Raw genomic sequence first — 16,651 nt, 5'->3', positions numbered from 1 at the left:
TTTTTTCTCTTTGCTGCTATTGGTGGTCAGTAAAGAAGGAGAAAGCAATACGAAGCCTCCGTGTCTTGCTGTAAAACTCAGGATCAGTACAGGATAAGTAATGTATGTACACAGTGACTGCACCAGCAGAATAGTGAGTGCAGCTCTGGAGTATAATACAATATGTAAACTAGGATCAGTACAGGATAAGTAATGTAATGCATGTACACAGTGACTGCACCAGCAGAATAGTGAGTGCAGCTCTGGAGTATAATACAGAATGTAACTCAGGATCAGTACAGGATAAGTAATGTAATGTATGTACACAGTGACTCCACCAGCAGAATAGTGAGTGCAGATCTGGAGTATAATACAGGATGTAACTCAGGATCAGTACAGGATAAGTAATGTAATGCATGTACACAGTGACTGCACCAGCAGAATAGTGAGTGCAGCTCTGGAGTATAATACAGAATGTAACTCAGGATCAGTGCAGGATAAGTAATGTAATGTATGTACACAGTGACTCCACCAGCAGAATAGTGAGTGCAGCTCTGGAGTATAATACAGGATGTAACTCAGGATCAGTACAGGATAAGTAATGTATGTACACAGTGACTGCACCAGCAGAATAGTGAGTGCAGCTCTGGAGTATAATACAGGATGTAACTCAGGATCAGTACAGGATAAGTAATGCATGTACACAGTGACTGCACCAGCAGAATAGTGGGTGCAGCTCTGGAGTATAATATAGGATGTAAATGCAGTCACTTTTTCACATACTGTATTTATTTGCAGTTGATGGAGAAAAGTTTCAGCTGGTTCAATGTTGAAGACTCCAAGTACTGGGAGAAAAATCACAGATCTGTAAACAAGTAGGTATCACTTTATCTTATTATGTGACTAAATATGTCATGGATTGCATTATATTAGGGAATTGCTATTTAAAGGGAACCTGTCACCATGAAATGCAGTCTGCAGGCAGCATGTTCTGATTCCTACTCGGTATAGTCCTCCGCGGTGATACTGTGCACAGAAGTTGCTGTCAGTCACTGATAGGTCCGCCCACTGGACTCCTAAATCCAAAATGATCACGGATATAAATGACCAAAATACAAACTAGTATCTATTTTCCCCATTAAACTAGGCGTTGTTCTGCGCCGCTCCCCCTGCTTTATAACATGCCGTCTGCAGAGACTTCACTCCATGTGACGGTCTCTTGAGTAGGCTGGGGCTGCAGTGCTGACGTCTTCCTTCTCTCCTCCAGCGGGCTCCTTCCTCACGCCGTGCTGCCTCCTTATCCGGATCATACTTACGCCCATTGGCGGGAGAGAGACGATGGCTCGCAGTCAAGCAATGGAATCAGGCCGCACCCCATGTCCCCCCAGAAAGGTACTGGCATGTAACGCATGTAACCCCCACTCGCTGCACGGTGCTCCTTTTTTCTTTCACTTTCTTTACTCCTGTTCTGCTCTTTTCAGTGAAGAAAGAAGCGGTGACTGAGCCGGGGAGAGAGACGGAGAAAGATTCCCGCCAGTGCGCCTTGTGTCTGAAGTACGGAGACGACGACCCCAAGGTAACCGCCATTATGGCGCGGGTGACCGCCATTATGTCTGCCTTGTTTCCCAGACTCCCTACTGTCCAATCTGGGTGCGAGGCATGAGCCCTGTCAGGCTTGTCGCCCAGCTTTCCTTGAGGCCAAAACGACCTGTACCTGCGACTGTTACTTACCTTGCTGTTGTCTTGACCACCTAGGATGCCGGAAGACTACTTTACATTGGCCAGAACGAGTGGACCCACATCAACTGTGCTATCTGGTCGGCCGAAGTCTTCGAGGAGAATGACGGCTCCCTGAGAAACGTGCACGCCGCTGTGGCTCGAGGACGGCAGCTGGTGAGCGCTTGTTAGTTTCGGTTATCATATCAACTCCCCTTCATCCTCCATTTTCAGACATGGTTTATAGAAGCCGGAGGCATTTTAAGGGTTATCCCGTGAAGAAAACGTATCCACAGGGTGTCTGATTGGTGGGGGTCTGACTGCTTGGGCCCCTGCAGCTTGTGAGAACAGGGGCCAATTGTTCCTGAATGAAGCTGCGGTCACACAGGCGAGCTTTCCGCGGCTGCCGGAGATGGCCGTGCAGTTGTATTCAGCCATCCCCAGTAGTTCCATAGAGTTAAATGAAGCGGCGGTCACGCTTGCATGCTGGCTACGCCATTAAATGGGGAGCAGGGGCCCCAGAAGTTGGACCCTTGTCAATCAAACACTTACCAGCTAATTATAGGGTAAGGGATAGCTCCTTAAAGGTAATTTCACCTTGCAGACTTCAATAGTTAAAAGGGGCTGTACATTTACAGGCTGCCTATATACATTATTAAAGGGGGTATCCCTCGTTGTCCACCTGCCGTCACCCCCTACTGATCACAGGCTTATCCCCAACGCTGTGTATTGAGGATACTTTTATATCTTGGGACAACCCCTTTAAGGTCTGCGGACTCCGTGGGGGGGGGATTGTCTTCTTGAGACCCCTTATTTGGCTCATAGGAGGGCGACTGCATCAGGAACGTGGATCCGTCTTGCGTGGTTGAACCCGGTCTTATTATACGTTAAGTAGCTCTGCACCCTCCTATTATACTTTCCATTTCAATTCCTCACCATCTTTTAGACCTCTGCTTGCTTTTAGTGAATGGTAGCATTCATTGTTCGGTCTTGCTCGTCCTTCTTCAGCAGATACACTTTACTTGCAGAAGACTAGACGGCTCCCGTAAAGCGTCAGCTCTTGTCCCCATTTTCCACCCTAACGCTTCTCGTCTTCTGTTACCGACAGCGTTGCGAGGACTGCATGAAGATCGGCGCCACGGTCGGCTGCTGTCTGTCCACCTGCCAAAGTAATTTCCATTTCATGTGCGCCCGAGCCAACCGCTGCAGCTTTCAGGACGACAAGAAGATGTTCTGTCAGAAGCACACAAGTCTGCTGGACGGAACGGTGAGACCCCGGAGCCCATGTTGTCCTCTCCCCCATAGAAGGGGGCAGTCCTGTTCACCCAATATCTGCTATTCCCAGGGGCAGATCATGGATGGTGGGGGGGACAATGTATGCGCAGATCACTGAGGCTGACATTCTCTTCTCCTGTGCTTGTGTGCAGACGGTCGCCGACGACGGCTTTGACGTTCTGCGCAGAGTCTACGTGGACTTCGACGGGATCAACTTCAGAAGGAAGTTTCTTCAGGGTCTAGAACCGGAGAATATCCACATGATGATCGGTAAGAGAAACCACACTTCCCCCTCCTAGTGCTGCATTTTGGACTGATCCGCTTTATGCACCAGTCACATCCAAAGCTGCTTTCAGAACTCAGTGGGGTTCCTGTCACCAGAGAGCAGTTCATTGAGTTAAACGGAAGCAAGGTCACATGTCTAAGGAATGCAGATAAACCATAGTCTGTTTCCCAGGGCATATAGCCGAATTGTGAATGCAGCTCTGGATGTGACTGGAGAATAGGACAGGAGTTACTGCAGTCAGTAACCAAGAGTAAATTTTTTTTTTTTTTTTTTAAGGCTCTATGAAGATAGACACCATGGGCATGCTGACTGATCTATCTGTGTCGGAAGGGAAGATTTTCCCCGTAGGTTACCAGTAAGTGTCTCAGGAGTGATACCAGTTTGATGAGTGAGGGGGTACGTTTGGTTGCCTGTATCTGTCCTTCTCTTCCAGGTGTTCTCGCTTATACTGGAGCACGCTGGATGCCAAGCGGCGCTGCTGGTACAAATGCAGGGTAGTCGAGCATCGCCCAAAAGAGGGTGATCTTCCCCCAGAAGAACTGGACGGTCATGGTGACAATAGGACGATCATTCACAGCCACAGCCCAGGAGCTGTCCCAGGTAACCACCATGGCTCCTATTGCAAGTCTGTTGACATACCAGCAGAGGGCAGCACCCACACACAAAGCCTGGGATCACACTGATGAGCCGTCCATTAGGGGAGAACAAACCGGTGCCTTATGACCCCTCGCCGTTTCCTTCCTTGCCAAGTGATTCACTTCAAGGCTGTTGCCGCATCTCCTCCTTTGTACGTACAGTGCCGTAGTGATACAAAAGCACCGCCTCATTCACTTCAATGGGACAGAGCTGCGGTGCTGGGCACGGGCAAGCTGCTGCGTCTGTGAAACCAGTAAATGGGATGCTGCACCTTCAGATTGCTCATTGGACCCGCTTTGATCAGAGGGGTGGCCGGTTTAAAAGAGAACCCGCTTTAACCCCTTCTTGCAAAACTGCATCCATCAAGGTTTGGGTTCAGGAGCACTGTATGCCACGTACATCCGCACGGAGAAGAGGTGCTGCTACATATAGTGCTTTTCTCTGCCGGTCAGCCATGGTAGCATGCGTCTGCACTTAATCACATATAATCTTGTATTGTACGTCTGGGGGTGCGACTGCTTTGAGCCTTCCAAGCCTTCAGCAGATGGGTGGCAGTGCACGTTTATACTATAGCTGGCTCCTTCACTGTCCTGAATTCTTCTGCCCAGGAGAGGCGATTCTGATAGTGTAGTAGAAGCTACCTGTTAGATGGGCCCGGCACAACATCTACCCGCTGCAATGGACAGGATTGGATCCTAAACCGGTGGGGGTCCAACACCCGGGACCCCTGCTGATAAGCTGTTTGAGAAGGCACCAATGCTCACAGTAGCGCCGTGGCCTTCTCCAGCTTTTCCTAGGCCAGCGATGCCCAACCTGCGGCCCTCCAGCTGGTGCAAAACTGCAATTCCCAACATGCCTGGACAGCCTACAGCTATTAGGGCATGCTGGGAGTTGTAGTTTTGCAACAGCTGGAGGAACGCAAGTTGAGCATCCTTGTCCTAGGCCATGTAACGTCACGTGGCCTAGGCGCAGCTCTGCCCCATTGAAGTAAATGGGGCTGAGCGTGATACCAAGCGCAGCCACTATACAATGTGTGGCGCTCACAGGAGGGATCCTGAACGTGTTTTTTTGTTTTTTTCCCCTCGTTTCAGCAAAGAAAGTGTCACCTGATCCTCCTACACCAGAAAGGGTCCCACTCCTTTGCCATCTCCCATTAGAGCCCGTCACTGCAGCAGTCCCCCCTCGCTCCTTCAGCGGTGCGCGAATGAAGACTCCAAACTTCTCTCCATCCCGCCGGCCACTCGGAGGCTCTTCCCGCCCGCTGCCGTCACCAGGTGAGGAGATGGTGCAGACATCGTCCTCCTTTCACTTTCTAGGATTTTGTGCTTTTTGCAATAATTTTTTCCTTTTTTTTCAGGGAGTCCGTCGTCTTCCTCGTTATCCCACCACATCCTAACGGTCAGTGATCCCGAGGTGACGCCTCTTCGCAGGAGCCGACGACCACCGGCTCCTTCACCCAGAGCCACTCGTCAGTCTTCTGGGCGGCCGCCATCCACCTCCCCTCTGCCTGTTACTCGCCGATCGTCTGCTGAGAACGAGACCCTGATGCTGTGCGGCATGGGTGATGTGCCGTCATCGAAGTCTGTCACCGGTCTGTCGCAGTGCGGAGCTCAGCATACGGCTCCGGCGGATGAATCTGACGTTGGGAGTAGCTCGGAGGAGGAAGCGGGTGACACGTACTATGGGCTGGCGCGGACGGTGGTGTCCCAGGAACCGTTGAGCCCACTACTGTCTACTGCGATGTCTGGACATATTGAACAGCTTGATGGCATCCATGACAGTACAGATAGTGAGGACACATCGCAGGGACACAATAGACCCTTCCCCTCCCACTTGCCATCTGAGATAGTGGAGTTTGTGTTAAAGGCAGTGGGGGACTCTGCGATGGCAGCGCAGTCGCAGCAGCTGTCCTCTACAGCCGCCACCACCTCTGCCGCCATCATCCAGAATGGGGTTACATCTGCCTCGCTGTTAAATGGAACAGAATGCGTAACACAAGGACCGCCACCACTCAGGGACCCGCCACAAGTGCAAAGGGTGTGTCGTCCGCTATTGGCCATGCCCTCCAATGGCTCCCCGTGCCCCGTCGAGCCTTCATCAGTCGCCCTCAGCAACTCGGGATCAAACATTTTTTTCCTCAACAAACAAACAGGCCAGATAATAAATGTACAGGGCAGCAACATGGCGGGAAGTACCAGCCTGCCTCAGGACACTGCGAAATCTGACTCTGTCCAAATCACCCGGGTAGCCCCCGCAATGTCCGGTAAGGTGGCCCCTCTAATTAACAACAGAGTTCCCATCCCTTGTCTTCCTCAGACTACTGCAGCCAAACTTCCTCCTACATCCCAGTCCCCAAATCTTAGCAACTTTTTAATACAGACCTCTTCTGCAGCCTCACCGCAATGGACGTTTCGTGTCCTTCCAATGCTAAATGTGGTGCAAGGGACGGGGCAGCTTACTCTGGGGGCTCAGACGATGATGGCCCCGGCAATCACTGGCATCCCTCAGACGTGCGTTCTGCAGGGCCTCTCTATGAATACAGGACTACTCAGTGTTGCGCCTACCCCTGCCCAACCACATCCTCAACCTCAGGCACAAGTACAACTGCCTGTCCTACAACCTGCGCCCCCCAAACCACTCCAGATACCACCCATCAGCATTAAGAGAATCGGCAGCGACTTCATCGCTTGTTCTTCCACCAAGAAAGTGAAACTTGACTTGACTAATAAACTGGAAGCACTGAACCCACAGATGTTAACGCAGTCCGTGGCACTGAATATAAATTGCACATCGCAGAAGACAACTAATGCAAGGTACGTGTGCTATGTCACCACAGAGCATACTGTAGTGATCCTGTATTATACTCCAGAGCTGCACTCACTATTCTGCTGGTGCAGTCACTGTGCACATACATTACATTACTTATCCTGTACTGATCCTGAGTTACATCCTGTATTATACTCCAGAGCTGCACTCACTATTCTGCTGGTGGAGTCACTGTGTACATACATTACTTATCCTGTACTGATCCTGAGTTACATCCTGTATTATACTCCAGAGCTGCACTCACTATTCTGCTGGTGGAGTCACTGTGTACATACATTACTTATCCTGTACTGATCCTGAGTTACATCCTGTATTATACTCCAGAGCTGCACTCACTATTCTTCCTGCTTCAGAGTTGAAAACTCCCAGGTTGAGGATTTGTTACCACCTATCAGTCTGTCTACAGCCTGCCCTGATACATTGTAACAAATCATCAGCTGGGAGAAGGCAGGTTCTGGTATCCTTCATGTCTGGTCTATGTTCTTACTGCTGATTTGTCTATTACAGACAAAAACGTAAGATCCGAGAACCGCCGTTCCAGGAGTTTTTGGACTTTGACTTGTTAGAGGAGGAGGATCCCAGAATGGACATGAACGGGTGAGTCTTGCGCTGTGTACGGCGCCGGCTCCTGCTGTATCGGGTAACGGGCGCTGCTTTTGGTTTTCATGCATTTTATTAAGGGTCCATTCACACGTCCGTATGTGTTTTGCGGATCCACAAAACACTGACATCGACAATGTGCGTTCCGCATTTTGCAGACCGCACATCACGGCACTCTCATAGAAAATGCCTCTTCTTGTCCGCAATTTGCGGACAAGAATAGGACATGTTCTATTTTTTTGCGGAACGAAAGTGCGGATCCGCAAATGTGGATGTGGACAGCATATTCCAGCCCCATTGAAAATGGGTCCGCAACTGTTCTGCACCCATTTTGCGTACGTGTGAATGGACCCTAAAGGTTTTTCTCCCATTATTTTTAGGCTTCATTTAGATCTCACTGTTGATGTGAAAACTGAATATCCGACAGCAGAGTCGGCCAAAGAGTCCCCCGGCTCCGAGCACGCCCCAGGTATAACCGGACGTCCGGGGGAAAGGGGGAGGGGGGGGCGTTGCAGCGTTCCCATTACCCTTCTAACAATTTTTTTCTCGTACATTCCATTGGGGGACACAGACCATGGGTATAGCTTGAGGTATCAGTAGCAGGGACACTATACAAATAAAAGAGCTCCTCCTCCTCGGGCTATACCCCCCGGCTCCAGCAGGAGAAACTCAGTCTTTGCTTAGTGTCTGGATGAAGGAGGTTGATTGACACTCTCACTATTCTACTCCGGTTTGTTATTTTCTTTTCTAGATGGGGACACAGGTCAGCATGGCGTTTTCCTGGTCCCCCATGGAGTGCCCGCCGCCGTTCTTTGGACGTTGCCTGGCCGCCTCCATTTCCCCCCCAGAATAAAAGTGGATCCGGGCTCGACCTGTTAGCTCCGGTATCCCACCAGCTTTTGGGTCACCTATGCTGCCCTCCACCCAGAGCACTGCACTTCTGAGTCAGACGTCTGAAGAGGTGAACTCTGCTGGTCACTTTCAGAGGGAGAAGACTTCAGGACAGTACTCATCCCCCCCCCCCCCCCCCCCCTTCGCCCTAGTTGCCAAGGCAGCCATGTCCTTTATGGACCGTATGCCAATGGCTAATCCTGTAGCTCCAACCACTCCATCTCCACTCAGTGGTTCCTGTAGAGGACACTCGACCGTTAAGAGGCAGCGTCCATCCTCGGCTGACTCCGCTTTCCCCCCTAGCCTAGTGGTGCATGCGGACTATTCTCCCACCCCTAGGGAGCACAAGTCTGAAGGGGAATTGTCTGGCTCAGATGATGTCGCGGAGCGGGACACCCCACCTAAGCTTTCCACCTTGGTGGCTGACTTGGTAGCAGCTGTCCGTAACACCTTTAATCTCCACGGGGATTCTCCTCCTTCCACTAGTCGGGAGTTCTCCCTTTTTTCCATCTAAAGAGCCTGGGACGGTAGTGCTTCCGGTCCATGGGGAATTTTCCACGGTCATAGCGAAGGCCTGGAATCGCCCTCATCAAAAGTTTTCTGCCACCAAACGCATGGAAATGCTGTATCCGGAGGATAGTGTGGAGAAGTGGTCTTCTCCCCCTAAGGTGGAACCCCGGTGGCCAGATTAGCCAAGAATACGGCCCTTCCTGTCCTAGATGGCTCCTCTTTACAGGACGCGGTGGACAGGCGTCTGGATTCTCTCTGGCGGGCACGTCCCTGCGGCCTGCCTTTGCCTCTGCTTGGGTTGCCAGAGCCCTGTCAGTGTGGTCACAGCGCCTCCACCAAGATCTGCCGGAACAAGATGCGTCTGCTGACATGCTGGATCTGATTCACCAAGTGTCTCAGGCTTCCATCTTCCTATGCGAGGCTTCCAGGGACATTGGTTCCCGCTTTGCCCGCATCTCTGCCCTCTGTCATTCAGCGCAGAGAGGTCTGGTTAAAAGTGTGGGATGCGGACGTTTCTTCTAAGCGTTCCCTTGCTCACCTTCCCTTTGAAGGGTCCAGACTGTTTGGACGAATTTATCTCTGCCGCGACAGGAGGCAAGAGCACTCATCTGCCCCAGCCCAGAGCCAAGCGCTCCTTTCGGTCCAGGGCTTCTGGTTCCCGGTACCAGTCATTTCGTCGCTTCCCTAACAACAGGGCGTCTCCGGCTTCCTCCGCGGGGGGGTCTCAGGACTCCCGCAAGAAGCCCTCCTTTAGGCCCCAGTCTTACTGGCGCCAGAAGACGCAGTCAGCACATCCTGCTGCTCCCAAGCAGGCCTCCACATGTAGGGATGCCCCCACCCCTTGCGGTGGGGGGGCCGCCTGCTCTCTTACCAGCAGGTCTGGAGGGCTCATGTTCAGGACGCCTGGGCGCTAGAAGTTGTAACTTCGGGTTACAAGATTGAGTTCGCGTCCAGACCGCCGGAACGATTTTTCCCTTCTCGTGTTCCGGGGGATCCTCTTAAGGACAGTACCTTCCCTGCTAGACAGGGGGGTTATCGCCCCAGTTCCCCTAGAGGAACAAGGAATAGGATTCTATTCAAACCTGTTTGTGGTCCCAAAGAAGGAGGGGTCGGTGCGGCCGATCCTGGTTCTGAAGCTACTCAACAATCTTCTGCGGGTACGGAGATTTCGGATGGAGTCCCTACGCTCCGTTATTGCTTCTCTGCTTCCAGGGGAGTTCCTCGCATCTGGGGACATCCAGGACACCTATCTGCACGTCCCTATCGCAGAATGTCGCCAACGTTTTCTGTGCTTCGCCATTGGCAACAGGCACTATCAGTTTGACGCTCTTCCTTTTGGGTTAGCAACTGCCCCGCGGGTCTTTATCAAGATCCTCGCACCGCTTAAGGCGCTTTTTCGCTCCAGGGGCATTACTGTGCTGCCTTATCTAGACGACATTCTGATGAAGGCCCCCTCGCTACTGCAGGCCGAGGACAGCGTCCGGATCACCGTTCGGACACTGGAACAATTTGGGTGGCTGATCAACTTCCCAAAGTCATCTCTCCTTCCCTCCCAGAGACTCTCCTTCCTAGGGATGGTCCTGGATACCTCGGCTGCCAAAGTGTATCTTCCGGACTCCAAGTCCTCCCAGATCCAGGGGGCGGTGTCGCACCTCCTGCGCTCCCCGTGCCTCTCCATTTGGGAGTGCATGCGGGTCCTGGGTCTTATGGTGGCCTCCTTCGAGGCCGTTCCATTTGCCCAATTTCACACTCGATCGCTTCAACATGAGATCCTTTACCTCTGTGACAAGACCTCTCAGGGTCTGGACGCTCGCGTCCGTCTGTCTCTGCGGGTTCGGGCATCTCTCCCTTGGTGGCTGTCCCTTCAGAATCTGAGGTCAGGGAGGTCCTTTCTCCCGGTCTCTTGGCGATTGTCACCACAGATGCCAGTCTCCTGGGTTGGGGCGGCGTTCTCCGATCCCTTACGGCCCAGGGGGTTTGGTCAGAGGCGGAATCCCGCCTCCCGATCAACATCCTAGAACTGGGAGCGGTTTGTCACTCCCTCTCCCATTGGACCCCTCTCCTTGCCGGCCGTCCGGTGCGGGTTCAGTCAGACAATGCCACGGCTGTGGCTTACATCAATCACCAAGGTGGGACCCGCAGCCGGGCGGTGATGCAGGAAGTGAGGAGGATCTCATGTTCCGCTGTTGTCGGCGGTTTACATCCCGGGAGTCGTCAACTGGACAGCGGACTTCCTAAGCCGCAACAGGGTGGATCTAGGCGAGTGGTCTCTGCATCCAAGCGTATTCGAAGACGTCTGTCACCGGTGGGGCCATCCAGACGTGGACTTGATGGCGTCGAGGCTCAACAACAAAGTTACGGTGTTCCTGGCTCGCTCTCGGGATCCCAAGGTGCACAAGGGGGACGCGCTGGTGGCTCCTTGGAAGGACTTCAGCCTCCTTTATGTCTCCCCTCCACTTCCTCTGCTGCCGAAGGTTCTACGCAGGATCGAGGCGGAAGGTATTCCGTCCATTCTCTCGCCCCGGATTGGCCTCGTCGCGCATGGTTCTCGGACGTCGCCCGGATGCTGGCAGACGCCCCATGGCCTTTTCCCGACAGGGAAGATCTCCTGTCTCAAGGACCGCTCTTCCACCGGAATTTACGGTCTCTTCGTTTCACGGCGTGGCTGTTGAAACCTCCATCCTGAAGAAGAGGGGGTTCTCGGATTCTGTAGTTAGAACCATGGTTAGGGCAAGGAAGCCGGCTTCCTCCAGGATTTACTACCGTACCTAGAAGGCCTTCCTGCTTTTTTGTGAGAACTCGGGGTTCCCTCCCCTTCGTTTTTTCCATTGCGGTGATTCTTTCTTTCCTTCAGTCTGGCCTTGAGCTGGGGCTGTCCCTGGGCTCCCTGACGGGCCAAGTTTCGGCCTTAGCGGTCTTCTTTCAAAGATCTCTCGCTCTCCTGGGTCCTGTGAAGACCTTCCTGCAGGGGGTGGCTCGTTCGGCTCCTCCGTACGTCCCCCCTTTGCCTCTAGGGGATCTCAATTTGGTCCTCCGCGCTCTTCAGTCAGCTCCCTTTTGAGGGGGGTCTCCCTGACTCTGATTACCTGGAAGGTGGTCTTCCTTGTGACCATAACTTCCATTGGGCGAGTATCGGAGCTGGCCGCTCCTTCCTGCCAGGAGCCTTTTCTGTTTTTTCATCAGGATAAAGTGGTACTCCGTCCTGTTCAATCCTTTTTGCCCAAGGTGGTATCCCTGTGGCGAGATGGATCCGCTTATCGCGCTCGTGGCAAGGTTCCCCCGTCGCGGATTTTCGCTCACTCCACTGGGGCGGTGGGAGCTTCCTGGGCAAGACGCAATCGTGCTTCTGCGTCTCAGTTGTGTAAGGCGGCTACCTGGTCGTCCTTACATACCTTTCCTAAGTTTTACCAGTTACTTTTGCTGGCCTCAGCTGATGCTGTCTTGGGCCGCAAGGTTTTGCAGGCTGTGGTTCCGTTCTGACAGTTGGACGTTTTTTCCTGGCGGTGTTGATGTTTTTTCCCACCCCATGGACTGCTTTAGGACGTCCCATGGTCTGTGTCCCCCAATGGAATGTACGAGAAAAGGAGATTTTTTGTGAAACTCACCTGTAAAATCTTTTTCTCGTTTCCATTGGGGGACACGGCTCCCGCCCATTCTGCTTGCTGCAGGAGGGGTTCTGTTCTGTTTGTGGTTGGGCCTCTGGGCCTTGGTTTGATGGTTTCCATTATTTGGATTCTTTCTCCTTCTCCTACTGCTTTTGCAACGCCTGAGTTCCTCCTGGTGGAGCCTGGGGGTATAGCCCGAGGAGGAGGAGGAGCTCTTTCTTTTGCTTAGTGTCCCTCCTACTGATACCTGAAGCTATACCCATGGTCTGTGTCCCCCAATGGAAACAACGAGAAAAAGATTTTACAGGTGAGTTTCACAAAAAAATCTCCTTTTTATATCTTGACAGATTTTTCTCCCAATTTTGACGACTTTGAGGACTGTTTTCTGGAAGAGAAGGAGAACCTGTTACCGAGGAGAGGCAGCCCCCACCTGCGCTTCGAAATAATCAGCGAGGACGGATTCTACACCCAGTCTGACAGCGCAGATGGTCAGCGCGTGCTCCGCGGATGGTTTGGGTGGTAGGGGGATGAGACGGCAGCTGTCTGTAAGGAGGACCAGGACCCAACCATACCAGGGTCCTGCTGCTGCCCTCTAGTGTTGATAGAGGGTGGTTTCTGATGTGGTGCCCCCCTTCAGTTAATCCGACCACGGATATATCCATGGAGAGCCCTTTTTGGTACCCAGTTAATCAACTCCAATCACTAAAGGCCTACATAAATTGCGCTGATGTCACCATTTTATAGATCGGCAGAGGAGGAAGGAGAGGGTTTGTGTTCTCACATTTTGTCCTCCTGTTTTAGGGGCATGGAGAAAAGTGGTCGAAAAGGTGCAAGAGGCGCGAGGTGTCGGCAGGCTCAGACAGTTGTCCTTCTCAGGTGAGTGGTGTCCTGAAAGAAGTGGTGGGGGGCACTTTTACAGGGGAAGAGGTGTACTCTATGTACTAAACTTTCCCGTACCCTCTCTCCCCCCCTCAGGCCTGAGCGGATCAAGGATGCTGGGCGTTCAGCACGACGCCGTCCTCTTCCTCCTGGAGCAGCTCATCGGAGCAGAGCGCTGCCGTGGATATAGGTTTCTCTTCCACCCGCAGGAGGTTGAGGAGGAAGAGCTGCTGATCAATCCATCAGGCTGCGCCCGTAGCGAGGTCTACATGAGGTACGTGCAGGCGCCGCTGATCTCCTGTCTTTTCTGAGACATGAGAATTAGGTAATTTTAGCGTTTCATTTTTTTAAAAATTATTATTATTGCAGGAAATCCACCTTTGATATGTTCAATTTCCTGGCGTCCCAGCACCGCACGCTGCCGGAACTGTGCGTGTACGAGGAAGAGGAGGAGGAAGTGCAGCTGAAATCCACCAGGTAGTAGAACGGCTGATTTGGGGGGGGGGGTCACTTAGTTATGTCTTATGCACCAGTATAGTTACGCCTTCAATGCGTTTTCAGGCGAGCGACCAGTCTGGATCTCCCCATGGCCATGAGGTTCCGACACCTGAAGAAGACTTCCAAAGAAGCTGTCGGAGTGTACAGGTAAGTGACGCTGTTGCCGCTCGTCTCCGTGCCACCTTGGTTCCGTGCCGCGACTTTATTCTTCCTCTCCCCTTCAAGGTCGGCGATCCACGGCAGGGGGCTGTTTTGCAAAAGAAACATTGATGTCGGTGAAATGGTCATTGAGTACTCGGGCATCGTGATCCGCGCCGTGCTGACCGACAAGAGGGAGAAATATTACGACAGCAAGGTGCGTTCCTTCCCCTTTAAATAACACTGACATGGCGCCGTTCACACCCAGCTTTCCTGGACTCCTGAGTAGGGTACAGGGTGTATTACTGCTGTTCGGGAAGGATGGGTGACAACCCCGTGAGGACGGCCTCATAGGTCACCCAGAGAAATGGCCAAAGAGAAAATGGAGCTCGTCAGGAAAGGACGACTGGAGCGTTTGGAGCTACTGGCTCCTTGCTTGCTGTCAGTGAATGAGAACATTCTTGTTTTCATCCGGAGACTAGAAGCTTGTTCTAATCTGCTGATTTTTTACAGTTTTGTGTAGGTAGGAACTATTAGCCTGGGCAGGAAGGGCAGATTTGTGCTACTGAGTCGCATGCAGTGATTGCATCAGGTTCTCCCCTGTGCATTGCAAATGGTGAAAATCTGAAACCCAAACTGACAAGCAGCAGATTTATATTCCACCCCGCAGGTCAGTTTTCTCTGCGAATGACATTTGTAGCATGTCTTCCGCTTTGCTGGTTCTGCAAACAGTGGATTTTCCTCCTGCGATTTTAGAAAATCTAAGATGATCTAGTTTCTGGTTATAACAAGAACGTTCCATTTGCTGACAGCAAGCGAAGATCTTGGAAAAGGCGAGGTGGGGGGGAAATCGTTGACTTCTCTGATCTTTGCCTTTCCTTCCAGGGCATCGGTTGTTACATGTTCCGCATCGATGACTTTGATGTGGTGGACGCTACGATGCACGGCAACGCGGCGCGCTTCATCAACCACTCGTGCGAGCCCAACTGCTACTCCAGGGTCATCCATGTGGAAGGCCAGAAGCACATTGTCATCTTCGCCCTCCGGAGCATTTACCGCGGCGAGGAGCTGACCTACGACTACAAGTTCCCCATCGAGGATGCCAGCAACAAGCTTCCTTGCAACTGCGGTGCCAAGAAGTGTCGCCGGTACCTCAACTGAACGCGGCTGGCGGCGGAGGTGCTGGCACTTCCCAAGGCGGACGCACCAAAGCCTCCCTTGACCGGGCTGAGAAAGATCAATGGTGCTTCTCTCTGTGCAGATGGCTGTACGTACAATATGGAGGCTCGGCGCAGAGGAGAGCATCACCGGAAACCGCACTTTACCCTCTGCCCTGCTGTCCCCTGCAAGACTCCAGGGCAGGTCCTCTCCTTCCTCTCAGGGTCCTCTCTATAGTTCCCTCCCTCGCTGCTACTTCCTGATCCTTGTTTGCCCCTTGTGCATTTCTATTTTCAGGGGGTTTCATGGCATATTGTAGATAGGGGGCGCTGTGCTAAGGCCAGGCAAACAGCAAGGATGTTCTTTTTTAACCAGTGTATTTTCCAAAATCCCATCACTCCCATAGGATAAGCTGACCCAAATGTTGGGGAGCAAAGAAATAAAAAATAAAATAAAAAAAATAGGACTTTTTGGGGGTGACAATCATTTTAATCCTTCTGCTGCTAATGACCTTTCCAGAGCCCTCCCTTCCCCCCGACTCCTCCTTCCGGCTTTGTATAGTGGGGCGCTCCTCTCCGGGTGGACTCCATCTTTTCTTTCCTTTCCTATGATTTATTTTATTTTATTTTTTCAACTCTTTGTTTCTCCGGGGGATGAGCGGCGAGCGCGACGCTGTTCTGAGAATATGAAATGTAAGTGGACGGCGGAGAAACTGTAAATACTTGTACACAGATTTGTAAGGACGTTGGTTTTCTATGCACTTTTTTTATTTAAGGACTGGAGAATAATGATTCATGTCTCACCTGTTTAGCATTTTAAATAAAAGGAACATTTTGCCATCTTGGTTTTCGGGTGAATTACTTCTGACCCTACAGGGGTGGACGGGAGGGATGGCAGGGTGGTGGACGGGAGGGATGGCAGGGTGGTGGACGGGAGGGATGGCAGGGTGGTGGACGGGAGGGATGGTAGGGTGGTGGATGGGAGGGATGGCAGGGTGGTGGACGGGAGAGGAAGTATCGCCCGCTGCAGTTTTTTTTCTTTGAAAATTATCTTTATTTGGAAGTTTCTTTAGTGCCTTTAAAGTCTCAGATTTTTTTTCCCTCTGTTTCATTCTAAAAGCCGTCCTTTTCTTTTCTGTCCAGGTAATAAAAAAAAAAACTTTATTTTTTAAATTTTTTTTTGGAGTGGGATGAATCCTAATTTTTATTGCCCTTTTGAACAGCTTAGGGTACTTGCGGCATAGGATTCCGGCAGGCAGTTCCGGCGACGGATCCGTCAAAACGTATGCAAACTGATGGCATTTGTCAGACGGATCAGGATCCTGATCCGTATGACAAATGGATTGAAATACCGGAGCCGTCTCTCCGGTGTCATCCGGAAAAACAGATCCGGCATTTATTTATTTTTCACATTTTTTGCGATCTGAGCATGCGCAGACCGCAGTGCCTTATCCGGCATTAATGCATGTCAATGGCAAGTGTTCCGGGATTTTGGCCGTAGCATGCTGCGGTATTATCTCCGTCCTGAAAAATCTAAAAGACTGAACTGAAGACATCCTGATGCATCCTGAACGGATTGCTCTCCATTCAGAATGCATCGGGAAAAAAAATGATCAGTTATTTTCCTGTATAGAGCCTCTAGGACGGAACTCGGT

The 16,651-nt window shown here is 51.7% G+C and overlaps 1 protein-coding gene across 2 annotated transcripts in view; it reads left to right on the top strand.

The window, feature by feature from the left end:
- The window catches only part of KMT2B (lysine methyltransferase 2B), a 47,351-nt gene extending 31,515 nt beyond the window's left edge, over positions 1–15,836 (top strand). The window contains exons 19-37 of one of the 2 annotated variants that reach the window (XM_040422333.1): positions 778–854; positions 1,247–1,371; positions 1,461–1,555; positions 1,735–1,872; positions 2,804–2,962; positions 3,123–3,240; positions 3,533–3,611; positions 3,690–3,856; positions 5,050–5,166; positions 5,250–6,705; positions 7,226–7,315; positions 7,699–7,787; positions 12,672–12,812; positions 13,126–13,200; positions 13,300–13,477; positions 13,573–13,680; positions 13,765–13,848; positions 13,927–14,056; positions 14,725–15,836. In XM_040422333.1, the coding sequence (XP_040278267.1) occupies positions 778–854; positions 1,247–1,371; positions 1,461–1,555; positions 1,735–1,872; positions 2,804–2,962; positions 3,123–3,240; positions 3,533–3,611; positions 3,690–3,856; positions 5,050–5,166; positions 5,250–6,705; positions 7,226–7,315; positions 7,699–7,787; positions 12,672–12,812; positions 13,126–13,200; positions 13,300–13,477; positions 13,573–13,680; positions 13,765–13,848; positions 13,927–14,056; positions 14,725–15,000 (3,702 nt within the window). In that variant the 3' untranslated portion in view covers positions 15,001–15,836. Of the gene's footprint in view, positions 1–777; positions 855–1,246; positions 1,372–1,460; positions 1,556–1,734; positions 1,873–2,803; positions 2,963–3,122; positions 3,241–3,532; positions 3,612–3,689; positions 3,857–4,983; positions 5,167–5,249; positions 6,706–7,225; positions 7,316–7,698; positions 7,788–12,671; positions 12,813–13,125; positions 13,201–13,299; positions 13,478–13,572; positions 13,681–13,764; positions 13,849–13,926; positions 14,057–14,724 lie in introns of both variants that reach the window. The other variant, XM_040422331.1, reaches the window with a different exon arrangement.
- Positions 15,837–16,651: the final 815 nt, after the last annotated feature.

Source organism: Bufo bufo, chromosome 1, assembly GCF_905171765.1.
Source record: "Bufo bufo chromosome 1, aBufBuf1.1, whole genome shotgun sequence".
Taxonomy (NCBI): domain Eukaryota; kingdom Metazoa; phylum Chordata; class Amphibia; order Anura; family Bufonidae; genus Bufo; species Bufo bufo.
This window is presented reverse-complemented; position numbering and strand designations above follow the sequence as displayed.